The sequence below is a fragment of the Mesoplodon bidens genome, assembly GCF_964165515.1.
Source record: "Mesoplodon bidens genome assembly, chromosome: 4".
Taxonomy (NCBI): Eukaryota; Metazoa; Chordata; class Mammalia; order Artiodactyla; family Ziphiidae; genus Mesoplodon; species Mesoplodon bidens.
In genome coordinates, this window is record NC_138160.1 from 140817109 (window position 1) to 140844935 (window position 27827).

The 27827-nt window shown below is 51.3% G+C and overlaps 2 protein-coding genes across 8 annotated transcripts in view; one reads left to right on the forward strand and one right to left on the reverse strand.

Moving 5' to 3' along the window:
• Nucleotides 1-11624, reverse strand: part of SUGP2 (SURP and G-patch domain containing 2) — a 32504-nt gene extending 20880 nt beyond the window's left edge. For 5 of the 6 annotated variants that reach the window (XR_014015815.1, XR_014015816.1, XR_014015817.1 and 2 more), the window contains exons 1-4: nt 11176-11278; nt 9646-9777; nt 4136-5743; nt 1037-1157 (exon numbers count right to left, since the gene is read on the reverse strand). Coding sequence is in view for 3 of the 6 variants with exons in the window: in XM_081233800.1 (XP_081089926.1) it covers nt 1037-1157; nt 4136-5743; nt 9646-9766 (1850 nt within the window). In the remaining 3 variants the exon portion in view is untranslated. Of the gene's footprint in view, nt 1-1036; nt 1158-4135; nt 5744-9645; nt 9778-11175; nt 11279-11509 lie in introns of those variants that run through there. The other variant, XM_081233801.1, reaches the window with a different exon arrangement.
• ARMC6 (armadillo repeat containing 6) lies at nt 11588-25945 on the forward strand. 2 transcript variants are annotated; one of them, XM_081233802.1, is made up of 8 exons: nt 11588-11672; nt 15741-15910; nt 17074-17156; nt 20215-20788; nt 22515-22660; nt 23341-23472; nt 23845-23982; nt 25170-25945. In XM_081233802.1, exons 2-8 carry the CDS (start codon nt 15784-15786, stop codon nt 25380-25382), a joined length of 1413 nt encoding a protein of 470 aa, XP_081089928.1. In that variant the 5' UTR covers nt 11588-11672; nt 15741-15783; the 3' UTR covers nt 25383-25945. The 2 variants fall into 2 exon arrangements, with proteins under 2 accessions (XP_081089928.1, XP_081089929.1); XM_081233803.1 differs by lacking the exon at nt 11588-11672 and adding an exon at nt 11683-11776.
• The last annotated feature ends 1882 nt before the right edge of the window (nt 25946-27827 follow it).

Consider the following 27827-nt stretch of genomic DNA (forward strand, 5'->3'; position numbering starts at 1 on the left):
GTGTCCGGAGCCTGTGCTCCGCAACGGGAGAGGCCACAACAGTAAGAGGCCCACGTACTGCAAAAAAAACAAAAAAAACACAGGACACAACTACAGAGCACACACTGTGGGGGAAAAGTGGGAGAGCTCTGAGTAACTCCATCTTTGCCTCTTTACTTTTCTCTGTTTTTACAAAGGGCATATGCCACTTTGATCATTTTTTAAAAAGTTAACGAAGTATAAAACCTTTCCACTTCCAGCAATCTAATCTAGAGATAATCCTAAACACACACAAAAATGTGACGCATTAAGCTATTCACAGAAAAAATTAAAAATAGTGTACAATCAAAAATATTCTAAAAATCCAACAAGAGAGGAATGGCTAGATAAACTGACCACCTACTCTGCGAACTGGTAAACATAGCCATCTGAAATGTTTACAAAAAGTAGGGAATACGAGCATTTTCCTGTGTTATCTAAAAGGAGTAGGGTATATCACAGCATAATCACAACTGTGTTAAAAACCAAACAGCTTGCAATGAGCAGAAAGACTGGAAGCAAATACCCAAAAATGCCAGTGAATGCCAGTAAGCACACAGGTGGCTTTGCCCAATTTTCTGTTCTTCTTTACCTTCTCTAATGAGCAAATACTGTATTTACGGTGAAAACCTTAATTTTAAAAAGTTCTATTCAAGTGAAGAGGCAATAAGGCAAAAGGAAAAAGTTTAACAAACAGTAGCAATAAATCACAAACAACTGCTGAGATATATTCCTTATCTTACACTCACTCTTTGCATACACCTCTCACCTCATCCTCAAACCAGCACAGCAGGGACAAAGTGCTCCATGTCCAGATGAGAGAAGGCCACATGGCAGGTAAGCAGCAGGCTGGAGCTTGAACCCACATGAACCTGACCCACCCTCATGCTCTTCCCACTGACTACACCACAGCACAAAATAAACATCTCACCCTCTTCTCTGGACATCATCAGAGCAACAAAAACATTGCCATGTACTTAATGGGAGGAATTCTGAAGAGCAACATTTAAAGACCTACCAGTAAGCAGGGTCCTCCTTGAGAAGAGTTCTTTCTTTGGGAGACAGGCTGCCTCCAACAATACGTGTAACCAGCTGGTCAATGGTGTCCACCACCTTGTGGTCTGCTCGCTGGGGGACCTCTGGAACACACAGAAGGGCTTTTCTGAGAAACACACTGGACCACATGGGTCCTGGGAAGACCAGGACAGAACTGAAGGCTTAGGATGGAGCATAAGCAGGCACCAGGAACTGAAATCCTCGTTCATGACAGACCAGCATTGAAAAGAGGAAAGGGGCCTGTTATTCTCGAAACCAATATGCAAAGTATCCTCTCAAAAGCTATAACAGCATAATCGCTAGGAGAGAAATAGTCACAAACTTACGATGACTGTACAGAGCAATATATATACATATTCTATAGGAGAAAATGGTGTGTAGCAACTCCAAACCACTTTTTGCATACATCTTAACTTGAATGTTCACAATATTAAGGGGAGCACAAAAGACATAAAATGTATCTAGGTATAAAATATGTAAAAAGTATATCTAAACTGTGAGTTGCAATACGAAAAAAAGGAAAAGAGATACATAAATACAGACACACAGAAAAAAATTAGAAGGAAATATACCAGAAAGTTAACAGAGGTTATCTATGGGTGGTAGATTTATCAGGGATTTCATTTTGTGTGTTTGCTTTATCTATAAAAGTTAAACACACATGTGTTTTGTAATCATAAAACATATACATAAATTTACAAAGAAAAATTTCCCAATTAAAAAAGTCAGTAGGGCTTCCCTGGTGGTGCAGTGGTTGAGAGTCCGCCTGCCGATGCAGGGGACGCAGGTTCGTGCCCCGGTCCGGGAAGATCCCACATGCCGCAGAGCGGCTGGGCCCGTGAGCCATGGCCGCTGAGCCTGCGCGTCCGGAGCCTGTGCTCCGCAATGGGAGAGGCCACAACAGTGAGAGGCCCGCACACTGCAAACAAAAAAAGTCAGTAGTTCCAAGGTAGGTGTTCACAGAAAATATCTGCTGAACGTTTGAAAAGAAAAGATTTCTTAAAGTGTGAATTTTCTCCAATGACTTGTAATTTACAATGCCACTAGCAACGCAGAAGAGCATTATGTCCTTACACACTAAGATTGTTTAGTTTTCTGATATTTGCTAGTTTTAATAGCACAAATGGTCTATTTGTTCATTCATTCAATAAAAATCACCCCTAAACTAGAGAGGTTTTCCAGTTTGCTCTGTGGAATGGTATTTTAAACATCAATGTCAGTTCTTAACACAGGATGAGTCAATCCTTCAATTGTCCTGTCATTTCCCCTCTGAAATTACTTTCCCTTTTTTTGTTGTTGGCTCTTATTTTATAGAACTGCTAGTTTTATATGATTTTACAAAAGAATAAGAGATTCAAAGTCAGAAGCTTTCAAAGACAATGAAATTTGTGCATCACTGCAACCATCTCTAGAGAAGATGACCATAGTAAGGGCCAGAAAGTGGGTCCTACTTTTGGCCCAGCAATCATTCTGTGAGTATCTCCTTTAAGGGAGGATTCAAAAACATTTTTAACAAAAATAACAGCAATAATAAATGCAACCAAAGATGTCATCCCAGCATTTCTAACAGTACTGAAGTAATGGCAGGGCAGCGCCCCATAAGACGTGGGCGCTGGTGCTGTCTACCTGCTGACCAGAAAAGGAGCCAATGCTTTGCAGATGCCAATCTCATGGGAACCGAGCTCTGCTCAGCCTCAGAAGCCTCTAGTAAAAGGCACCATGAGTCCAACATCAAGGGAGAGGTGAGGTAAATTCACATTTAGCCATGATGCTGCAAATGCCACAGAAACACAGAAAAGAGCTTTTGATAATCCTGTAAAAGAGCAGATTGTAGTGTTTTCAGTACAGCAAGACTGCAGCTACAGGCATGCCTGCATAGCAGCACAACCAGGGAACGGTGGCAGGCAACTTTAGGTTATGGGGGACGTTTTTGTCCTTACAGTTCTTCAGTATCGCTGTTATACTGACTTTCCACCCCACTGCTTTGGGGGATGTGGGGAGAGGTCCTGCTTCAGCCCTGAGCCCACTACTGGAAGGCTCTCTCTCTGGGAGTAGGTGTGGCCGTCCATCCGTGGAGTGACCTACCCAGTGCCTGTCACAGTCAGGGCTCCATGAGGGTGGAGAGGATTGAAGAGACTCAGGGACAAATGAGACTTCCCAACTTGGCTGGGGCAATGGAAGCTGAAAACTGTATCAGAGGGAAAGGGGACTTCCTAAATGGCCACATGGCCACTATGTGTGCTCATGACCTCTGGGATGTCTGGGTTGTAAGAACGTCCATCCTGAGAGCAAAGGGGGAGGGACAAGGGACACCAGCCAGTCATTTCTATTTCTATTACCTTCTTCTAGGTCTTTCCCCTCCCCAGTAAGCCAACTCGTTAACTGCAGGTTACCAGGTATACCTAAGTGATCTCTCAACCTTTAGCTAGTCTAGAAAAGCGAGCAGGTGAAAAGGTGCCTCCACCACGCATCCCTCAAAACAGCTCAAACATGGCCTTCCCGACTCCCCATGCTGAGCTGAGCTGGGGCCTCTCCTATAGCCCCCTTAATCCCAGTAAAGGAGGGGCTGGGTTTTGTGACTTCTTTCCCTTAGAAGCCTGGGGAATTCTTAAGAGCCTGTGCCCAGCATTTACTCTCCCTTCTAGTAATAACTTGGCGGGGGCGCGGGTAGAGAAGGGGTGCTGTTGGAACAAGCCTTCTTAAAACTTGGCTGCAGGATGACACAAACACCCCAGAAAGTGCAACACTGTGTACAAACATATATGTATTTTCCCTGGCAAGGACCACAGCTTTTCATCAGATTCCCAAAGGAGTCTGTGACCCAGAAAGTCTAAGGACTTCTGTAACAGACAAAAGATTCCTAATGCATGCCTACATGCTTACAGAATGAATGGCAGGCATGTATACTGGGTCACTGTGAGTTAACTACTAAAATTCTGATTTGTTTCCAACTGGCTAAAAGAGTTTTATGTACAAATATCAAAGAGAATGAGAGACATTACAAGAAAACATGAAAAGCAAGCAAATCGCAACAAATAGAAACTTTTGCTGCTTTCCTTACCATCACTCAGACCACTCAGAGCCTTAGCCTGAATTTCAGGTTTGGTAGGAGGAACCGTTTTCTCCTGATCTCGGGTTGGCTCGGGTTCGGCTTTCTTGACCTGGAGTGGACAACCACTGCTGACCAGCCAGGCCTTCAGGTGATCGATGTACTCTCTCCCAAACAGAGTAGAGTCCTCGAAGTTTGGAAATGCGGCAGGAGAGGGAGCTATATCTTGGAGGCCGACGGCTTCTAAGATTTTCTCTTGCCGGAAAGAAGAGGCCAAGGAGAACGTCTGTCCCAAAAGAGCTAAAGACTTCCGGCAGAGAGAATTGGTGGTCTCCAGGGCAATAGCCAAGTCCAGGGGGTTACTGAGGGTCTTCATCTTGACACTCAGCTCGTAGGCATTGCAGGCCATGAGCAGGGGTGTGACACTCCTCAGCAGCCGCTCTTGTAGCCTCATTATGTATTTATCAAAGGGCTTTATGATTTCAAAAAAGCAATTTTTGGTCTTCACAGCACCTTTGTCTAAAAGCATGTTTAAAAACTCGTTATCAACTCTGGGTGTTTTCAAAGCAGAGTGCTTTAAAAATTTGATAGTAAAAAAGCAAAAATCTCTGTGCTCTGGTTTTAAGGAGCATTTGAATGAGGCGAGCATTTTAGCACAGGTTTCGGTTTCAAGTTCAAAGAGAGTCTGGAAAAGCTGGGAAAATTTAACATCATCTTTTATGGTGTGGAATCCTGCCCATTTGATTATTTCTATCCCAAACCTCGAAAAAACATCAGACTTATCTATCAGATCGAAGCTCATCTTTCTTCTGGGGAGCCGAATATCCTTCAGATTAAGCCCCAAAGGGATTTTCTGAGTGGGGAATTGGACTTCTTCCGTCCCTGGGTTTGTCCCCAGGGTCAGATCAGGACTTGGGGTGGTTTTCTGAATTTGGTTAGTGCCCTGAGTTTTGGGAGTGATACAACTTATAGTGGGTACCTTTTTTGTGCTCACATTTCTCAGCATGACAAGTTTCCCGACCCCTCCTTTAGGCGTGAGCAGGCCTTGAGTCTCCCCCTTTCCTAGGAGGGCACCCTCCTGGTCAACGATGTTTAGACCTCGGCCTCTGCCCTGGACTTGGCTGCTGCCCCGGAGCACAGTGTCTGCCTCTCCTGGACGGTCCACTTCATAATCCCGACTCTCTTTCTCCAAACTCTCTTTCTCAATCAGCCTGGAGGAGCCAAAGTCCCCCAGTAATGCAGAAGGACCAAAACTATACTCCTGTGACCAGGAGGATTCTTGAGAAACTGAATGGCCAAAGTCTTGTTCCCCAGAGCCACGGAGTGCAAATTTCCAGTCCTGAGAACGGAAATGTCCCAATTTACGGTGGCCGAAGACCTGGTCTCGGGAGTCAGGGTGGGAAAATTCCAGGTCCCGACCACATTCTTTGCGAAAGTAGCTGTCGTCACTTACAGAAGGGTTGCTTGATCTGAAGGAAGGTCCTGGAAATATATCACTTCTCAGGCCTTCTCTCCCAGTGTCTCGAGGATGAGTTACAGATCCGCCCAGAGTGTATCTGCTGTTGCTATGAATGTCATCATACATATCTGCTCTGGCTCTTGGGACTGTCCTTAGAAGATCTGAAATAAACAATCCAAAAAGAAACACAAACGTACTTTAGACCACAGGCTGCAAATGGATGATCCACAGACCACCAGCCAGCAGGGGTGCTTTATCAGTCAGAGTGCATTTTAGAAGCCCATATTTGTTGCCAACATTTAAAACGTGTGTGGTTTCACTTAAAAATAGATTTACTACTTATAAAAACAGAAGACCGGGCTTCCCTGGTGGCGCAGTGGTTGAGAGTCCGCCTGCCAATGCAGGGGACGCGGGTTCATGCCCCGGTCCGGGAGGATCCCACATGCTGCGGAGCGGCTGGGCCCATGAGCCATGGCCGCTGAGCCTGCGCGTCCAGAGCCTGTGCTCTGCGGCGGGAAAGGCCACAGCAGTGAGAGGCCCGTGTACCGCAAAAAAAAAAAGTAAAAAAAAAAACAAAACAGAAGACCTACAAGTACTGGGCCTGCATTTGCCCTGATGAAAGTCCATCGAGGCTGGGCAGGAGTGCCTCTCACTCATTCAGTTCTCCTGCCCTGGCTCTGTTTTACAAGCCCTCTTTTAGACTCAGGGAAGGGTATTTGGTCCCCAAGTAACCTGGGCTTCTTTACTGCGACCAGAACACCTGTGTATTTCTACTTCTATCACACAGCAGATGGGTTTTCTAGAGGATGTCTGCTTCCCCTGCTTCCTATGAGGAACTCTTGGCCCACAGTGCCACTGAGGCAGGAGCCATATCTGACACTGCACCCACCACAGCTGGCTGGGCCTTGGCTGAGCATCTGACCCAAAGTTGGCTGATAGGCTCCCTCAGAAAGGTCCATTAGGCCAACCAGTTCCTGGAAAAACAGAGACTGAAGCAGATAGGAGGGAAGACAGAAGCTAAACAAGCCACAACAACAGAGGCCACAATGGAAACTAAACACTGTGTACTTTTGTCCTCCTCTGTGGAGAAATGAGAAAAATAGGAAACTATGTTTGCATTTGCTCATTTGTACATAAAGAAACTGTAAGAGAAATTCCCTGGCAATGTAGTGGTTAGGATTCCACGCTTTCACTGCCAAGGACCTGGGTTTAATCCCTGGTGGGGAACTAATATCCCATAAGAAGCGTGGTGTGGCCAAGAAAAAAAAAAAAGAAACTGTAAGAAGCCAGCAACAGAAGTGAACTATGGGCATATGGGAACAGTGGGCCTCAGGGAGACTTTGCACAGAGTGCCTTTCTTACTTTCTAGCTTTTGAATCAGAATCTATTACCTAGTCAAAAAGTCAAATGTAAGAAAAGGGAGAGAGAGATGCCAGGAAGTAGTGATGGGCCAAGAGGCCACAGGAAGCCAGGGCTTTGTATAAATCCAAGTTTATTTGTCCAACCAGTACTTTCTAAGCACCTACTGCATGTGGGCGCTGTTATAGGCCCTGAAGTTACAACAGGGAAAGGAGATAGCAAAGACCCCACTTTCCTGGACCTGTCAGTTGAGGGAGCCAAACATAAAAAGCCCTTGAGGTGTAAGGAAGTGCCAATAAGAGATAAACAGGCGGGAACTGTGAGGAGGGAAGGACATTTTTAGACAGGCTGGTCAAAGTGGGCAACTCTGAAACAATGTATCTGAGTAGCAGAGACCTGCTGTGGGGGTCAGAACCGGCAGTTGTGGGGAAAGCCTACCAAGCACAGGGAGTGTGAGGACAAAGCCCTGAGGTAAGACGAGGAGGGGACAAATGTGGCCAGAATGGAACAGAGGGAAAGAGGGGCAAAGTGGTAAGAAGGCAGAACCTAAACTCTGCTGCACACTTAAGTCCCTGGGGCATCCTGACTTAATTAACTAGAATGAGGTTTGACCTGGGCATTAGGGTTTCTAAAAAGCCCCCAAATGATTCTAATGTGCAGCAAAATTAGGGAACTATTATGACAGGAGATGCAAACAGAACGGGGTGGGTACCAGATCAAGTCAGGCCCTTGACAGGACTCTGGGGTTTACTATGAACGAGACAGAAAGCCATGGGGGTGGAGGGTGAGGGAGGGTTGGAGCAGAGGGACGACCTCACTGGCTGCTGTGGGGAACAGACCACAAGGGACAAGAGTGGATGTGGATGTTCCAGCAAGGAGTCCGCCAAGATAATCCAGACAGTGATGGTTACTGGTGGCCTGGTGAGGGTGGTAGCACTAGAGGTAAAGCAGTGGCTGGATTCTACACAACAGGATCTTCCAATGACTTGGTTTACAAGGCACTGGAAAAGTGCAGAGTAGAGCACGCGCACAGAGAAAGGCTGACCGATGGACCATGCAGCTCTGTGAAAAAGAGATGGTTCCAGAACCATCTAGCACCCTACTGGGTTCACAGTCTCCCCTGCCCCCAACCTTCCCTGAGGTAACTTAAGATATGTATTAGTGTTTGAGTCTCTAGATAAAGGTAAACCAAGATTCAAATACCCATATACATACACACGTTTATGTATATACACATATATATGCACATACATATACACACGTATATGTATGTATATATAAAAACACATTAAGTATTCAGGATTCACATATGGCTAAAAGAATTAAAGGATGCACAAAACACCACAGATATGGTTACTTCTGAAGGATAAGGAAACAGCAAAGAGGCTTTTTACATCCTATTCTTAACTACTTAATTCTTCCCATCTTTCGTAACAGGAATAGTTTTGTCTGCTACTCATTTTTGAAAACTCAGAATCTGGAGACAGCCTCTAAGCCTGTTTCTCCAGGTCCAAAGCACATAATAACAGTTATCCCTACCCCAAGCACTTAGGCGCATCCAGCCAACACTGAGAAAGCCTCCTCTACACCTCAGCTGGCTCAAGGGCTGGTGCAGCAGCAAACAGCACAGGCCCAAAGGAGGCCTGGAGGAGGCCAGCCCATGGCAGAGGAGCAAGTACACAGTGAAAAATCAATCTCCAGGCCTACTAGAGCCTCCTGGGGGAAGGCACCTGTGAGCTGGGTCTTAGTGCCTGAGGGAATTAACCATGCAGAGCTGGGATGAGGGATTCAAAACACAGAGAGGCACACGGTATAACTGAAACAACAGGCCCAAAGCAGGGGATGAGGGCTAGGAGCCTCGTGTGCTGTGAAGGACCTCCAAGTTGTCCGCAATCTGTGTGGGCACCATTTTTTTTTTGCGGTACGCGGGCCTCTCACTGTTGTGGCCTCTCCCGTTGCGGAGCACAGGCTCCGGACGCGCAGGCTCAGTGGCCATGGCTCATGGGCCCAGCCGCTCCGCAGCATGTGGAATCTTCCCAGACCAGGGCACGAACCCGTGTCCCCTGCATCGGCAGGCGGACTCTCAACCACTGTGCCACCAGGGAAGCCCCATGGGCACCGTTTTTAATTCTGCTGGCATGATGTTTCAAAACTTTGCAAAAGGAATGTTTTCAGGCAGGGCCTACATTCAGCAGCTCCACAGGCCCCCCAGGCCCTCCTGTCTTGCACATACCAGTTACCTGGCTGCTCCTGCACTTGTCTGAGGATGTAAACCCAAAATGGGGAGCCCCAAGGTTCCAAGCAGGGACTTGGCCCAGCAAGGTTGGCATTAAGAGATCTGTGGGGAAGGCAGATTTGAGGAAATGAAGCCAGAAGCTGAAAGACCTTTCAGGAGGAGATTATTGCAATAATCCAGGTGAGAACTGATAAGAGCTCAAACCTGGGTAGCGATGGTGGGGATGGAGCCAGGAGGTTTATTTAAGAACCGTCTTTAGGTGGGGGAAGGTGCCCAGGGAGAAGAACCTCGAGATAATGACAATACTTCCTTCTACATAATCATGTGACATGACAGGTGGACCAAGAGAAAATTTTCTCCCCCCTTAACAAATAAGAAGGTAGGATCTGAGGAGTTGCAGGTCGGGGTCTTGTCCCAACCCTAAACACACGCTCCATCCCCCCCCAAAAAACAGGCACTTTAATTTACCTTGAGCTTTAAACTGAAGAGCTTCCCCTACAGCCTCACCACTGGGGTCCATATGATATCGGTTAGCCTTTTCCTGCAATACAGCATCAAAAGTCTCCTGTGCAATTCTCCTTGCTGCCATGTTTCTCTGACCTGTAGTGAGAAGGGGAAACGAAAGACACTAAGAATGACAACTAATGCTCACAGAGCCTGATCTGTTTCACCTAATCCTCAAAGTAACGAGGCAGTAATCCATAATCTGGCACGGTACTTCAGAGGGAGGCCGGATTATTTTAAGGGGAGCTCTGCCCTCATGACCTCACAGGTGTGTATTGGCTGAGAAGGAGCAAGACAAGCATGTTGACCTTGGACAATTTCTTTTGCATCTCTGAGCCCATTTTCCCAGAGTCCTTTAAAAGAAGCTCTATTAAAGGAGTCCTACCTCCGGGGTTGCTGAAGGACTACATGAAGCAACACACATAACTAAACACAACAATGTAGGGCAGTACGAGCATAACCCTTGCAAATGGTGGTTAGGAAAGATGTGATCTTTCCCATTTCTATTTTCCTATTTTCACAGACATGGCGAAGAGGCTCTGAGAGCTAACTTTCCCTCTGAGAGAGGTGTCTCAACGAGTGAGTGGAGAAATCCCTAACCAGTGATGATGACCTACTGACAGAGCTTATTCTGTGCCAGGTCCTGTTGCAGGGGAGGGACTCCCACAATCCCGGTTACTTCTTGCAAGAACCCAATAAAGAAGTGGGTCCTATTATGAATGAAATTACACAAAATGCAAAAGGGAGACTCAGGCTAAGTGACCCATCCAAGGTCAGCCAGCCCAGACTGAAACCTGGCAAACAGGGCACTGGAAGTGGGGACAAAACCCTGAAGACTGAGTAGAAAAAGACTGAGAAGCAACACTGAGCAATCCAGTGGCAGTGTCCTTACCCACCAAGATTTCCCTTCCATCTTGAAACCTCCAGCCTCACAACCCAAGTCTGCCCCTGCCTTATAGTCATTTCTTATAACCATCACCCCCTTTTACTATCCTTCAGCCCTTTTCCCGGGGCCCCCTTTTTCTCTACTACCGAAGGGCAGGGTCTCCTGGCCAGGTGGCCCGGGATCAATTCAAGTGACCTAAACTTTCCGTGCCTCCGCTTCCCCATCTATGGAATGGGCAGCTCATGATGGGGGTTGCTGTGGGGACTGAACCAGTTAAAAAATGGCAAAGAGCCGGATTCAGCGCCCCGCCGCCGTTATCGCCCCACCAGAGGGGTCTCTCCCGGCTCAGGTTGAATGAATGAACGACCGAACGGATGAACCCCTTCGGGCACGGCCTGCCTCCTACCGGCCTCCGAGGACGAAGAAAAGGGGGCGTCGGGCCCGGCAGGCCGCAGACAGCCCCCAGGCCGACCCGGACGCGACGCGGCCGCCGCGCAGCCAAGGGCCGAGCCCGCGGCGCCATCGTGGAGACTCGGGATTCCCGGGGTCCAGCCCAAAGCCCCCACCCCGGGGCCCAACCGTCGACAACGCCCTGGCCCGGGCCTCACCCCGAGCCCACCGCACGCGGAGCCGCCCCCAACCGCCGCCTCAGGTTCCTCAACCGCCGCCGCCACCGCGCGAGGCGGGGACATGCAAATGAGCCAACGGTCTCCGCAGCGCCGCGCCGCGCAGGCGCAGGCCGCCGCCGAGCCTTGATGCACAGGCGCAGGCAGCCGCCGCCAAACCCTCTTGCGCAGGCGCACTGCCCCGTCTTCAGGGCGGACACTCCTGAGGCAAAAAATTTTTCTGCTTGGAGCGGCGGCAACGGGAACCGCCCGAAAAAGGAGACAAAGACGCCACCGCCGCACACCTGTTGGCTCCCTCGGCTTTACATGCACTTACGGTCACCCTTGGTCACCCCGGGAGCAGTTCACAGGGCTGAGGGAGGCCGAGGCGAGGCGGCGCCAAAGCGCCTGCGCAGTACGGCGGCCGAAAGGGACCAGAGGCGGCGCAGCCGGTGACAGCCGCGAACCTCACCGTTTCCCCACGTGGCCGCAGAGACCGGGTGAGGAGCGGTGGCCGCCGAGCCCCCTCGCGCGCGAGGCAGGGAGTGGACGCCACGGGGTCGGACTAGTGATTGTGGCGCGCCCTTCTGGGACTTGGTTTTGGGTAATGCAAGACTGTTACGGAAGCCGCCCAGGGACAAAATCACCCACTTCCCTGCCCTTCGCTTTTTTTCATTTATTCATTCTTTCACCACCTGTGTATGTACTGACTGCCTGCTGCATGTCCGGCCCCATCCTAGGCATTGGGAGGGAAAATGTTTAACAAAACGGGCCCTCGCTCTCATGCAGGTTAAATATCATTGGGGAGGAGACTAGACAGTAAAAGCAAATAAATAGATGAACCATTTCGCTCCATGTTGAGATAGTCTTAAAATACTAAATGAGAGTGATGCGGTAGGAGAGCGGGGCTGCTTTAAACAAAGTGGTTATGAAGGATGTCCCTTGGGTAGCTGGGAAGAATGAGAAAGAGGCGGGGAAGCCCAGGTGAGAAGGTGTAGGTAGGGAAAGGGCTGGTAAGGGAACTGGGTTTTGTTCTGAGAGGGTTGGGAAGCCACTGCAGGATTTTGAATAGGTGAATGAGGCGGTCTCTGTGCTTTCAAGTCTCCCTGTGGCTGCCTTGTAGAGCACAGAGACACGGGGTATGGCAGGGAGGAAGCAGGTGAGGCCACCTAAACCAGGGTGGGTGTGGCAGGGGGAGGAAGATGAATCATTCAGGGTCCCCGGTTTGTCAGGGCACCTTTTCTTGATAAGCAGAACCATGGCTTAGAGAGGGAAGCAGGCTGTCAGATGAGAGCCTTGATAACTCCCTTCCCCTCAGCATACCTTGGACGCAGCGTGGGGGTCGGTAATGCTGTTTCCTCTCCTGGCCTGGGCTGTTCCCCAGGTGGCTCCCAGATGACCATTCCCAGGCACCATCTTTCTCATGAGCTGTACTTTCATCCCTGTCCCTGCCTCCCACAGGTCTGTGCTGGACCCAGGGGACCCTGAAGGACTGTCCTAAGTGGTGGTTCCAGAGCCAGACACTGACCTCCCCAGCTCAGGGATCTCAGGGCTGAGCAGAGGGAGATTCTTGGGGTGGGGAGGGTGGGGGGGGGTACCGAGAGTACACAGGCTCTGTCTGAGTAGCTAGGGAAGGCTCCCATGAGGAGGCGGCCTGGAAGGGCTGGTGAAAGCTCCGCAGAGGACGTAGGTGGAGGGAAAGTGTTAATGAGACAGGATAGGATCCTGGCCAGGCCTCTTGCTGCCTCTCTGAGCTTCAGATTCCTCATCCTTAAAGTAGGCACAATGACATTTCCCTTTAGGACTGTGCTTCTATGACCGAGTGGCCACTCATCAATGGCCCACTTGAGTCTGAAGCGTGGCCAGAGTAGCGGAAGCAACGTCTGGTGGCAGAGCCAGAAGCAGAGTCCCTCCAGCAGCATCCAGCCCCTCAGAGCTGGAGCACCCCACCACCACCAGCCTGGGCTCCCCAGTGAGAAATTCTTTATCTTGAAACAGAAAATCCTTACTCTTTTCCTCCACCTTTGATTTGGAAATCCTTAGCAATCCCTAAACAGGCTCCCTGTTCTTCTGGAGAATAAAGAAGGGGATATCTGCAAGGGAGTGAGGTGAGGTGTTTGATGCCTTATGTCTGCCACCCCCCAGTAAACTGGCTGAATTACCTCTTAAGCAACAAAGGAAAAGAACAACTAGGTGATGTTTATTGAGCTCTGTGCCAAATCCTGTTCTAAGTGCTTTGTAGAGATTGATGCGTTGAATTTTCACTGCAGCCCTCTAGGTAGATTGTGTTTGTCCCTGTGTCACACATGAGAATTGACCAACAGTGAGGTTAAGTGTAGGGCTAGGGATTTGAGCCCCCCTGGCTGGCTCTGGAACCTGTCCTCCCCACGACCTCCAGCCCAAGCATATGCACAAACACAGATGGAATAGTCACATCCTGTGCTGCCTCCACAAAGAGAAGTGAGGGCATGGGTGGCTTGTTTCCCTCACAGCCCAAATTTGCACATTCCCATGCCACAGTCCTAGTGCCCCCATGTGCCTTTGTCCCCCTAACGCACTTTCTGTACTTTCTATGGTGCATGATTCTGGAATGGACTCGGGACCAGAAAAAAACAAAACTGTTTTAAAAGACGATATTACAACAATCAAGAAAGTCCATCGTGAGCTATATGTTAGAAAATAGCATTGTATCAGTGTTAAATTTCAGTTTTGCGTGAATGTATAAGAGAGTGTCCTTTTCATGCTGACATCTGTAGGAGGAAGGGGTCCCATGACTGGAACACACTCTCAAATGATGTACATGTCACACACTCGTAGGCACACACTCCCTCACATAGAGAGAGGTTAATATGGCAAAATGTTAACAGATGGTGAAGCTAGGAGATCCTTCCGCTTATACAGTGCTCCTTGTACTATTCTTGCAACTTTACTATAAGTTTGAAAAGTGATGTATTTCTCATTTTTTAAAGTTTTGGCCATACCGCACAGCATGACCCCAGTGGTCTTCAGAAGCTTCTTTGCTTTCTGGTCTCACTTGATGCTCCTGGCTTCTCTGGCCCATTTCCTGCCCAGACCTGGAATCAACTCTTACTCCAAGAGCCCTGGCTTCTTTGGTGGGAAATGGTAGTTAGAGACCACAGTTGGTATTCAGGGTGCTGCTCATTGCTGCTGTGGTATCATTTTCTCCAGGCATTTTCAGTTCATATTAATAGAAAATTGGTTATTTGCTCAAGAGAAAATGCATCATGAGTTCATATCATATTTCCAGTTCAAATTTAGGAGTTCTGAGTTTTCACTTCTTTGATTTTATGTTAGAATCTTTCTTCTTTTATGCTCATTCCTAATGATATAAACATTATTACTTATTTGCTACATCTATAATTGTTTCTGAATAATATTTCTAATGTGGTTTCCAATAATATGATTACTGAAAACTGTTGAAGATTTTCTTTTGCAGTTTTATCCTTAGGGTAGATCCCAGTAAGAACATACAGTCATATCACTGTGTTTTAAAATTGCATGAAATGATCTGATCCACGTAGAAATACTGGTAGGTTCGTGGCTTTCATTTTGCTCTTGATTTTTAGGGATTGCTTTTATTTTTATTTTGGTTATTTTGGCGTATTTCTTTTCCTAATCACATAAAGCATTTAGTTGAGTTCCAAATTCAAACCTGTAAAACAAGGTATGTTAAGAGAGAATAATGCAGCTTCTATTCCTGCTCTCACCATCCTTTTCTCTACCTCCCCTTACAGGTAACTATTTCTATTAGCTTTTGATTTACTTTTCTTTTTATTTGTTATTATTTAGTAATAATAATAGATATTTATAGTAACAGTAATAAACATTACTTATTGTTGTTATTTAATTAAATAAGTAATTATTTAACACCATTTTATATTTTATTAGTGCAGTGGTATACTATCATAACAGTATTTCATTAGATAAGTACATTTGAAGTACATAACTATATAATAGAGTAATATGTGAATAATATTGTTTATATTATAATATAGTATATTATAATCATACAACGTACAACATAATATTATTAAGATTTTTTTTTTTTTTTTTTTTTTTTTTTTTTTTTTTGCTGTACGCGGGCCTCTCACTGTCGTGGCCTCTCCCGTTGCGGAGCACAGGCTCCGGACACACAGGCTCCACGGCCATGGCTCGCGGGCCCAGCCGCTGCGCGGCATGTGGGATCTTCCGGGATAGGGGCACGAACCCGTGTCCCCTGCATCGGCAGGCGGACTCTCAACCACTGCGCCACCAGGGAAGCCCAAGATATTTTATATTTATTTTACTGTTACTACTTTTTACTATAAGGACATACATTGTATTAACATTCCCCATTTTTTAGATAAAATATATTGAACTACCTGCCCTTGTCTGTACTTTTAGATATTCTGTGGATGTTGGGAGATCACGCTTTCCTGTGACTCAGGTTGTAAGAATTTTTCCAGGGTGGTTATAGGCTCTGGCCCCTTGGTAGATGCTCCCTAAGTGGTAGCCAGGTTCTCATTTGCCCTCTGACCCTTGATGATGCTTACTTCTCACCTTCTCAGCTTGGGAGCAACTACTGGGTGCCCTTGACCCCACACAGAGGAGATGAAGATGGCCTCCAAGCGCATCACCCAGGAGACCTTTGATGCAGCCGTTCGGGAGAACATCGAGGAGTTTGAGATGGGGCCAGAGGAGGCAGTGAAAGAGGCCGTGGAGCAGTTTGAATCACAAGGTAGGGCAGTGTGGCTCGGTTTCAGCGCTGGTCTGGCTCTTTGCCCAAGAGTCGCCTCCAGTCCATGGCTCTTAATGTGAAAAGAGTGGTATCCTGCCATGACCACATCCCTCCTGGCAATGACAGCCCTGGCCACTATCTTCTGTCTACACTCTGCCCCAGGCACGCTGGCCACCCACTCCCACCTCGCTGGAGCCCACTCTCTACTTGCCTGGACCTTACCCTGACATCTGCAGGGCTGGGTCCTTCAAGGTGGGTCTCATTTTAACTGTCGCTTCCTTGAAGAGACTTTTCTTGACCACCTCCCGAGAAACAGGGCCACCTGTCTCCCTGCCCCACCTGCACCCCAGCTTGAGTTCATGGAGGCAGAAGGGGTGTTGGTCACCAGCCTCTGGAAACAGGTGGCATGCTCCAGCCAGGCCGTGGAAGAGACTGGTTAAGAGGGAGCTCTTTGCAATAATGTGGGCAGGGTTAGACCCTGCTAGCCACAGCAGGGACCTCCCCCTTCCCATGACAGGCCAAGGCAAAGGATGAGGGTCGTCTGATAGAGGCAGAGGCAGGAAGCTGGGGATGAACACCCTGCCCTCCCACTCCTCGTGCCCCTGATCTTGAGTCCGGCTTCCCGTTGACCAAACCCAGTCAGACGCCAGAGGGCAAGGGAGACTGGGGATCCAGCGTTCGAGGTCAGAAGCTGGTGTCCCGGGCACGGAGTAGCGTATAGACACTGGACAGGGGCTGGTGGGGCACCTAGACAGGTTCTGCACAGTGAGGGCTTCCTTCGGGGGTGCAGATGAGGCTGGGGATGCAGCCAGGGTGAAGAACAATGGGAGCCCCAAGGGAGAAGGCCATGGGTTCCCTTCCCTTCTCGGCCCACCAGGCAGAGTGTGTCCCTCACTGCGGTGCTGGTGCGGAGCTTCACTACTCCTCTGCTCCCATTGGCTGGACGGGGCCGAGGTACAAAGACCCCCACACCCCACACCACCGTGTGGGCGTGGCTGCTGGGCCCTGCCCAGGCAGGGAGGGAGTGGGGGGGGGGAGCTGGGCAGATCCCTGAAGGCCTCCAGAGTAGAGTGGTCCCAGCTGAAGGGACATGAGGTGTGACTCCAGCAGGCCTCTGGAGATGATGGCTGTCACTTGTTTCCTGATTTCCCCATCCCCCGCAGGGGTTGATCTGGGCAACATTGTAAAGATGACGCCGAAAGTCTCTGCGGATGGACCCCAGGAGCCCACACATGACATCCTGCAGGTAGGAGAGGGCAGCCCACTTGGGCCTTACATGCATGGTCCTGCATCACCTCATAACTCTGTCGGGGGCACCCTTTCCCTGGTCCCCAGATGGCAGACACAGATTCAGAAGGTCAGAGCCTACTCAGCAAGCACAGGCAAGCCTGACTGTGCAACCAGGGCTCCTTGAGTCCACGTCAGAGGGCCTCTCAGGGGCCACTGTGATCTGTCCGCCCACCCACATGCCACATTCTGGGGTTGGAGCTGTTAGAGTGGACAGGGAGTGGGTAGCACTCCAGATGTAAGGGCGGATAGCATTCATGTTTGTCTCGGTGTTGGGAGCCTTGGGGTGGACGCCCCCCTGGAGGAGCCTCTCTGGCCTCCCAACCACTGAATTTGCTCAGAAAATTGGACAGGAATCCCAGGAAAAGAGAGTGCAGTCATACATAGTAAGGCTGTCACTTACTGAGCACCGGCTCTTTACTGACACATTACAGCCCATCCTTAGCACTCACACTGGCCTGCAAGGTAAGTGGTGTCATCTCTGGCTTTCTGATGGGGAAACGGAGGCCCAGAGCCTGCCCTTGCTCTCCAGGGACCCAAACAAGGAAAGTACAGCTCACAGAGGTTTAGTCCTTTATTTAAGGTCATCCATCAAACTGGTAAACTGTTGGTAAAACAGCAGAAGATTCCAGTGTTTATTGAGAACCGGCTGTGGACTCATTTCTGTGCCAGGTGCTTTCCTCATGCCATTTCAGTTATTAACCCAAAGACACCTGTGAGGGTAGGGTTATCATCCCCATTTAAAGGATGGCAAAATTGAGATCCAAAGAGAAGAAATGATCCCACAAGCCACACAGCACGGACCACCCCCCCCCCAAAAAAAAAGGGAGGAGGAGGGGGAGACAGCCATGGATGTGAACCTAAGGGAAATCATACAGTATCTGTCCTTTTGGAACTGGCTTATTTCACTTAGCATAAAGTCCTCAACGTTCATCCATGTTGTAGTATTTGTGGTTGAATAATATTCCATTGTATGGCTACACCACGTTTTGTTTATCCATTCGTCCATTGATGGACACTAGGGTTGTTTCTGCCTTTTGACTGCTATAAATAATGCTGCTGTGAATATGGGTGTACAGATATCTCTTTGAGACCCTGCTTTGAATTCTTTTAGGTACATACCCAGAAGTAGAATTGCTGGATCTCTTGGTTTAATTTTTTGAGGAACCACCATACTGCTTTCCACAGCAGCTGCACCATTTTATATTCCCATCAGTAGTGCACAGGGTTCCAGTTTCTCCACATCCTCACCAACACTTGTTATTTTCTGTTTGTTTTTCTTTTCATAGTAGCCACCTTAATGGGCATGATGGTGTCTCATTGTGGTTTTGATTTGCATTTCCCTAATGACGTGATGTTGAACATCTTTTCATGTGCTTAGTGGCCATTTGTGTATCTTCTCTGAAGAAATGTCTATTCAAGTCACACACACAAATAGGTTTTAACCTATTTCTTTCACCTTTAAAAAAATTTTCTTTTTTATTGAAGTAGAGTTGATTTACAATGTTGGGCCAATTAACCTATTTCTTTTTTTTTTGTTTTTGTTTTTTTTTTTTGCGGTACGCGGGCCTCTCACTGTTGTGGCCTCTCCTGTTGCGGAGCACAGGCTCCGGACGCGCAGGCTCAGCGGCCGTGGCTCACGGGCCCAGCCGCTCCGTGGCATGTGGGATCTTCCCGGACCGGGGCACAGACCTGTGTCCCCTGCATTGGCAGGCTGACTCAACCACTGCGCCACCAGGGAAGCCCTAACCTATTTCTTAATATTCTGTTTCATCATAGCATATGTTTAGTTAAGTCCACAAATCAGAGCTCAGCGAGGGTTGGCTGACAGGCATTCTTGACTTTCATGGCAGTTGAGGCCAAATCAAAGCACTTCGGGCGGATGGTATCTGTAGACCCACCCTCACCAGGGCTGGATGCAAATGATGTCATAAACTCAAGGGGCATGGATTCATCTTGGGCTCAAGCTGAGACAGGTCCTCAGGTCATGGCATTGAGTGGCTACTAGACTCGTGTGCCCTATTCAAATTGTCTTCTCTCATTATAAGCTTTTTCCCCAAGGGCTTAGAGTTGAACATAGGTAAACCAACCGTGTGTACAGCATGGTTTCATTTGGCAGGTGCTCAGTAAATATTTGTGGAGTGAATGAGAGAGATGAACGGGAGGTATATGATATGGGCAGGACTGGTAAAGGTGGCTTTCACCTTCCTTAGAGAGCTAGCCATTGGTGGGTATGTCAGTTAGTTATGACTGCATAATGAACAACCCAAGGGGAATTCCCTGGCAGTCTAGTGGTTAGGACTCTATGCTTTCACTTTTGTGGGCCCGGGTTCGATCCCTGGTCGGGGAACTAGGATTCTGCAAGCCACGTGGCATGGCCAAAAAACAACAACAAACAACCCAAAACAATAGCCATTTTATTGTTTTTGATGATTTTGCTGGGTTGACTGATCTCAGCTGGATGGTTCTTCTGCTGGTCTCACTTGGGGGCCTCTCATGCAATGGCAGCTAGAGCTAGAATGTTTAATGTCTGTACTCGTGTGTGTGGCTCCTTGTCAGGGACACTGAGATGGCAGGGCCTCTCTCTTTCTCTCTCCCTCTCCCTCCCTCCCTCCCTTCCTCCATGGCCTCTCAAGCTCAGTGGGGACTTCCCTGGTGGTCCAGGGGCTAAGACTCCACGCTCCCAATGCGGGGGGGGCCCGGGTTCAATCCCTGGTCAGGGAACTAGATCTCACATGCCACAACTAAGAGTTTGCATGCTGCAACTAAAGATCCCACATGCTGCAACTGTAAGATCCTGCATGCCGCAACTAAGACCCAGCACAGCCAAATAAATAAATATTTAAAAAATAAACAAATACAAGCACAAGTGTGGAAGCTGCCACAGCTGGAACTAGCCCCACAGAACTTCCACCAAGGCCCAGATCCCACACGAGGGAATCCCACAGGGGTGCAGCACTGTCGCTGTGACCGTCTTTGGACTGAGCTGACACTGAGGTTTCTCCCATGTCCCTTAGGCTCTGGATGACCTGCAGGAGTCCATGGCCCGCTCTCACCCCCAGGAGGTGTCAGCACACCTCGCCCGCTTTTGCGAGCAGTGCAAGCAGCAAAAGGCATGCCGCTTCTTGGCAGCGGAGAAGGGGGCCTACCCCATCCTCCTCGCCACCTGGAAGTTGGCCGCAGCAGGTGACCAGGGTCTCCTGCTCCAGGCCCTCAATGCCCTGTCAGCCCTGACTGATGGCCAGCCTGACCTCTTGGACACGCAGGGCCTGCAGCTCCTGGTGGCCACACTGGCCCAGAATGCTGACTCGGCCAACGTGACCTGCTCGGGGATCCGCTGTGTGCGCCACGCCTGCCTGAAGCACGAGCAGAACCGGCAGAGCCTGGTGAAGGCCGGTGTGCTACCCCTGCTGACTGGCGCCATTGCCCGGCACAGCTGCTGTGCCGACGTGGTCAGGGAGGCCTGCTGGGCTCTACGCATCATGACCTTTGATGATGACATTCGTGTGCCCTTCGGCCGTGCCCATGACCATGCCAAGATGATCGTGCAGGAGAATGGAGGCTTGAAGGTGCTCATTGAGGCCGCCAAAGGTAGGAGCAGGTGTGGCAAGAGTGAGTCAGGGTTTAGGACTGCTTCAGGTCTGGCTGGCTCTGGGCACCACTTGTATTTGTCAGCTTGGTCCCACCTGCATGGCAGCCCTAGCATAACAGTGTCCTTACTCCTAGTTGCTCCAAGAGAGTTCCAAGCCAGCGCTCATTGGCCCAGACCACATCCCACGCTCATCTCTAAACCATTTGGGGAGGGGGCTTGGCTCTGTCCAGCAACACAGACTGAGAGTGGAAAAGAGGGCTCCTCAAAGGGAAAAATAAGGGTGCTGTTTCCCAAAGATGGGGGAGTGTTGCTGGCACTCACTGTGGCCGCTCCCAGGCAGAGGTTTACACTTTGGTTCATACTTGGCCGCCCATTCTTGTGCATGTCCATGTGCCTGACTCTGGGGTGACCCTGATGAGGCAGCCAAGGGAGGTCACAACAGTGACGTTTGGGCACCAAAGCCCCTGACCTCTGTCCACTGCACCCACTGGAAAAGGCCTGACTGGGGTCTGGTGCACAGAAGGTGCTAGAAGAATGAGTTCCCCTTTCCAGCCTGTCCTGTGGCTCCGGCTGTCTTGCCAGGCCTGTGTGTGCGACTCTGGCCCTGTCTGTGGGGGAGTGAGGCCTGCCTCATTCTCCCCTTCACACCTCCAGAGAGGGTGAAAACCAGCTGCAAAGTTGGGCTGCTTTTCCAAGGGGTGCTTTGCATCTTCCTTGTTTATTTGCAGGAGCTCCTATCAGTGAGAGTGCTACCACAGAGACAGAACCAGTAGGGTGTGTGTGTGTGTGTGTGTGTGTATTTTTGTATATATATGTATACATATATATGTGTATATATATATATAGAGAGAGAGAGAGAGATTTATTGCAGGGAATTGGTTCATGTGGTCGTGGGGCTTTTGAATCTGAAATTTGTGAGGTGGGCCGGAGGCTTGGGCAGGAACCAACACTGTACTCTGCCAGTGAGCTTCTTCCTCTTCAGGGAGACCTCAGTTTCCCTCTTAAGGTCTTTGGCTGATTAGATGAGGCCCACGCAGACCGTCAAGGGTCATTTCCTTGAAGTCAGCTGGTCGTGGATGTACCACATCTAGAGAATGCCTCCACAGCACACCCGGATTAGTATTCATGGAGTCACTGGGGACTGTGGCCTGGCCAGGGGGGCCCTATAAATGACCATCACTGAGCTCTGTGTCATGGCTCTCCGTGCCCCCCTGCTAACTCCCTAACTCTCCTCCCCTCTTCATTCTCAGTCATGCCTCTCCTCCCTGGTGCCTCTGAGCTTTGTCTTCAGCATCTGTGTTTAATTTTGCTCAGGTCAACTCTATCCATATGTCCCTCTGCAGCTTCTAGGTGTCCTGTTGCAGTTAGAAAGGTCGTTCCCTACCCAAGATCATAAAAATAGTCTCGGATGTCTTATTATAGCACTATTATGGTTTTCTTTTTTTAGCCGAGATCATCAGTTGGTCTGGAATTTATCTGGGGCACAGTCCTGTGTCTTCCCCGGCAGCCAGCAGGGGGCACTGCAGGCCCAGGCAGCACCCCGCCCCCACCCCCGCGCCTTGTGGTCCCTGGGGCCCTCCTGGTACAGGCGGCTACCCGGCCAGGCAGAGGGGCCAGGCTTCGCTGGTGGAGCGGGATTCGGGATTCCTCCCAGGACTACTGGCTCGGAGCGTGGGCTGGTTTTCTCTCTCCTCACCCCAGCGGTTCCTCCTCCTCCATCTACAGCGTTCCCCGACAACCCCAGCATCCTGAGTGATCTCTGCAGCACCCTGTCCCGCCTGGCTGTCCGAAACGAGTTCTGCCAGGAGATCGTCGACCTCGGGGGCCTCAGCGTCCTGGTGGCCCTGCTGGCCGACTGCAGTGACCACCAGGTGGGCGTCCAGAGCTGTCTTAGGGTGTGAAGTCCCCTCGCTTGAGTTTCACTCTGTCATTTCTCTCGACACCTGGGGAATGCTCCAGGCCTCCCAGTGAACTCTGCCCCTCTAGGCCCCGATCAGCCAGCCAGGCTTGAGTCAGAACACTCTGGCCCTGTCTGCTGAGCCCAGATCCAAAGATCAGTTTTCACTTCTCATGACCCATGAGAAGGACCTCAAATTTAGGGGGAAAACAAACCCACCCACTCTCTCTCACTGTCCTTTAGTTGGTGGGGGGGGCTGGTCCAGACCCCAGCTCAGGTGTGTGATGCTTCAGTGAGGCCACCCGTGCTCTGCTCGCTGGCCTGAGCCAGCGACACGCCCCTCTGTGTGTGTTTTGGCAGGGGTTGAAATCATCCAGACGCCTCGCCTGGACGCAGGTGGCCTGAACCACAGGGTCCACTTCCCCGAGCCTCCCCTGCCTTCTCTATACAGCAAGTGATGAATAACCCTGCTCTTCCATGCCAGCTGCACGCCCCGGGGTGGCCCCACCTGTGTTCAGACAGCAGACATTGAAACAGCCCCAGACCCTCCCTCGAGACCCCCTCCCACCATCCAGCAACCAAGCAGTTAATGCCTGGGTGCCTCTCAGGAGAGGGGTGTGGCCAGGTGTGACCCGTGCATTGCCCTCTCCTTAGGACCTTGTGAAGCAAGTGCTGAACGCCCTGAGGGCTATCGCAGGCAACGATGATGTGAAGGATGCCATTGTCCGTGCTGGCGGGACAGAGACCATTGTGTCTGCCATGACCCGGCACCTGGCCAGTCCCCAGGTACCCCCCCCCAGGGCAGGGGGACACACAAGGTGGGGCTGCATGGCTGGAGTCCCAGATCAGTATCCGTATCTACATAATGGTCTTTCCCGTCTCCCGAAGCAGGGCCAGGCCTAGGGTGAGGTCAGCGAGCAAGAGGCTGGGGGCAGGGTGAGTGAGGGCCAGGGTGGGGCGAGCAAGGGGCCTGGGGTGTGACCGTCACCCCTAAGCTTGGCTGATGCACCTGGTGTCATTTCTGTTACTTCTGGTCTAGTACACACGTGGACCGACAGCGGTCTGTCCAGGTGCGGTGGCAGGGCACTCACCTGGGGAGCGGGTGACAGCGGGGGTCTGTCCGCCTCCTCTCAGCCATCCCTGTGACCCACCCCGCAGGTGTGTGAGCAGAGCTGCGCGGCCCTGTGTGTCCTGGCACTGCGCAAGCCAGAGAACAGCCGGGTCATCGTGGAGGGCGGCGGGGCCCTGGCTGCACTGCAGGCCATGAAGGCACACCCGCAGGAGGTTGGCGTGCAGGTAGGCGTGGGGGATGGGAGGAGGGGACAGGAGCCTGGTGGGCAGGTGGAGCAAGAGGCCAGCGTGCACGTTGCTGGGGGCGGGAGGGGGAGGGTGCAGGTCCTCTTTGTCCCCGTCCCATCCCCATCATGACCCAAGGCTCCAGGGTCTCCTTCCTTCTCAGCCCCTGATGTCCTGTGTCTACTTCCCATCCTCCAGAAATGTGCTGAATTCTGCCCGCTGCTGTCTTCTTTGCTCTTCTTGCATTTGCTCTTTTCCTTTCCTAACAGTCTCTTTAGAGGGATCTGAGGAGGAGGAGGAGGAGTTGGGGGGACCAGCAGCTGGGGATCTGCTGGGGTTTGGGAAAGGTTCCCTGCCCCACCTTAGGCTGCTGCTTTGTGTTTTGCATGTGGGGCCATTGTCCACGCCTTGCTGGGGAGTCAGCAGAGGTGAAGTGTAGACAGGGCAATGCACAGCCCTGCCAGAAACCCACACTCCTCCCTGCAGCAGCCCCCAGGGCACTCCCTGCCTCCCACCTTTCATACCCTCCCAGCACAGGGGCCTCCTTGTTGGTCCTGAGACACACCAGGCTTGGTCCCACTGGGGACCTTTGCTCCCTCCTCCAGGATGCTGTGCCCTTGGCTGGCCCATCACCTTGTCCACTCCTGACCACCCCGGCTGGGCGGGCCCTCACACCTCACCTGCTTCTCACCTGCTCTCCCACTGGTGGTGGATGCCATGTTGGGGTGCTTCTCAGCACCCATCCCCAGCAGAGACACAGAGCACAAATGCCGACTGAATGAGTAACAGTATAATTGACAGATGGACCCTGTACGCAACCCCACTTTTCCCACTGTTTCCCTGCCCTCCTCCCCTGCCGCCCGGCCAGGCTCTTGCCAGCATCAGGGGATGTTGCGCTGAGACTTTGGGTCTTGCACCTGAGGGACCAGCCCCACCTGCCAAGCACTTGGCTACCCTGAGCTTTAGTCTCCTCCCCTGGGAGCTGGGGTGATTAGCCCTGCCTCCAGGGCTGCCAAGAGGATGAAGTGGAGGCATGAGTCTAGCCTGATGAATCATAGCGTAGGCACCTGCTGAATGTTGGCTGCAGCCATGTTGTCTTATGATGAGGACTCCGAGGTCAGAGTGGACCCCACCCCCAGCTCCTACCTGCTGGCTCACAGCCACTTGCCTTCTGCTCTCCCTTCTAGAAACAGGCCTGCATGCTGATCCGAAACCTGGTGGCCCGAAGCCAGACCTTCTCACAGCCCATTCTGGACCTAGGGGCTGAGGCACTCATCTCGCGGGCCCGTGCCACCCATCGCGACTGTGAGGACGTGGCCAAGGCCGCCCTGAGGGACCTGGGCTGCCACGTCGAGCTCCAAGAGCTGTGGACTGGCCAGAAGGGTAACCTGGCACCATGACCCCAGGCTCAGTGTGAGCTGTGACTGGGTGAGTCATGTGACTCAGGAACAGCTGGGGAGAGGGTGGGGGCGGGAATCATGTCCTACTACTCTGCCTCCAGATTCCTCCCCCCTTAACAGGAGGTGTTTTCTGATGGGTACCAAGCATTGGCCAGGGGGTGGGAAGGGAGCATCAGTGAGGTGCCTACACAGCAGAAAGCAGCCCCTGGGTCCCAGCCTCCCCGCATGCTGTTCTGCTCACCGGCTGACAGCATCAGCTTCATCCGTCCTGTGCCACCCAGCCCCACTGCCCTTTCCTAGTAGAAGCGCCCCCTCAGCATTGCTTAGGGCCAGAGGTCTGTCTGAAACCTGGAAACCATACTGGCCAATCTCAAAGCAGGGCAGGGATCCCACTTCTGTTCCTACAAGTCCATGCTCATCCCTGCTACTGCTTCTCTCACCTGTAAAATGGATCACAGATGCCTTGCTGTGCTGAACAGAGGGCAGGGACCAAGGCTCATTTGTCTCCAGGTGTCCCAGGCCAGCCAGTGATGCCTGGTAATAAAAGACTGTTGGTTGATCAATGGAAGGGTCTCTTCCGTAGCACCATGCAGCATGGGAGCCACAGCCAGTGGCCTCAAAGAACAGGGGAGAGGGGTGCATGTTCTGGGAGGTCATGGGTTCACTGAGGAAAGTGAAGGGGTTTTGAGAGCAGCCTGGGATGTACGATTCACTGTCACCCTCAGAGGGGTGGGCTGCTGGGGTCATTGTCAGACTTGGGGTCCAAGGGTGCCAAGGTTGCTGTTCTCAATGTGCATTGACTTTCGGGGGCTGGAGCGCTCAGTGTCTAGCCCCCACCCAGCTCTGTGGCCTTGAGCTGGTGACCTAACCTCTCTGAGCCTTGATTTGCTCCTCCGTAAAGCAGGGAGAGGGGAGGGGATAGAGCCCCCTCCGAAGGGTGTTGGAGCAGAGCTGGGTACGTGGGAGACACCCGATCGTCTAGCTTTAGCACCCGAGTTGCCCTAGGAGAACCCTCCTGCACTGTCCCGCCTGGCCACGTTGAGGTCCTCGCTCACTGGTTGGCTTGGGCAGCCTGGCTTCCCTCTCTGAGCCTCAGTTTCCCCATCTGTAAAGTGGGGATCAGTGTCGCTGCCCCCAGTGTCCATCCTCCCCAAGTGTCTTGGAGGGGTCGCCAGGCAGCGGTGCCTGGCAGACCCCAGCTCTCCTTCTCTGTGTTCACCCTCGGGGTCATGTTGTGGTCACCTGGCAGCTCGTGCGTCCCGCATGGCCCAGTCAGGGTCAGGGCAGCCTCAGGCCCCCTGGTGGGCTCCAGGCGCCATGCCTGACACCTCCAGCTCATACATTAGGAGCTCCTCTCACCTCTCAGAGTCCTCACCCCACTGCTGGTCATTCACCTCCTCTAGGCTGAAGAATGTCTTGAGTTCAGTCCTTGACATCAACTCAGGCCCTTGCCCAGAAGGCTTCTGGTTTCTATGGAAATTGGCCCATGCGAATAGCTATGGGGGGAGCATCACCCTGGTCCCACCTTCCTGTGGTGTGCAGACCTCCTCCACCCCTGGATGGGGGGCGGGGGGCTGCCAGCTCAGTGGGGCTGATGAGAACCTCTGACCCCATCACCCGGCCCTGACCTTCTTCACTGGGGACTCAGCCACACCTGCTCCAGGCTGCCCCGACTTGACTTCTAGGTTGGCCGCCCATGTGACCTTGGGTCATTCCTGTGACCTTGGAGCAGTCCTTGGGGCCCCGTGAGCATCATGTTTCTTCATCTGTCTCGTGGGGGTGGGGGTGCTACTAGTCCATTTCTGGGGAAGTCTGAGGTGCCAGCCCTGTAATTCCTGCCTTAGCTCTGCTCTCAACCTGCCTGTGGCTCCCCATTGCCCTCTCCATAAAACCAAACTGTCCTCCAGGCCCTACCCACCTCCCACCCGCATCTTCCCCATGCTCCCATTTAATCACAGTTCCAGTCACTCCAGCCTCCCCACCTCAGAGCCTTTGCACATGTACGCTGCATGGAGCATCCTTCCCCAGCCCTCCCCGTGGCCAGCTCCTTCCTGGCCCTAGGTTCCAGATCACACATTGCCTTCTCAGAGATGCCCTATTGTTCCTCTGCCCTGGCGCGTGCACAGGCCCCGGCCAATCACTACTTGTGCTGTGTCCTTGACCTCTGACCCCATCTAAGGTCACCTCACTTGTAGGCTTTTCTCCTTTGTCTGCCCCTCCCCCCCACCCATGAGCTCCATATGGGCAGGCTCCTGGGTCCCCGCTCTGCTTCAGTTTCCCATGAAGGTTTTTGAATGTACACCTGAATAAATTAATAGGTACGCAGGGTGGTTGGAGGGACGGCCTCTGCCCCTGCAGCCCCAGTCCCCTCCCCTGGGCTTTCAACCAGCCTTCCTACAGCTGCAGGCTTCTTCCAGGAGGGGTGGCTCCTGCTTATCAGTCCTC

Coding starts and splice junctions, on each gene's coding strand:
- ARMC6 (XM_081233802.1), top strand. CDS start 15,784: ATGAAGATGGCCTCCAAGCGCATCACCCAGGAGACCTTTGATGCAGCC. Junction 15,911..17,073: donor GGAGCAGTTTGAATCACAAG/GTAGGGCAGTGT, acceptor CATCCCCCGCAG/GGGTTGATCTGGGCAACATT. Junction 17,157..20,214: donor CCACACATGACATCCTGCAG/GTAGGAGAGGGC, acceptor CATGTCCCTTAG/GCTCTGGATGACCTGCAGGA.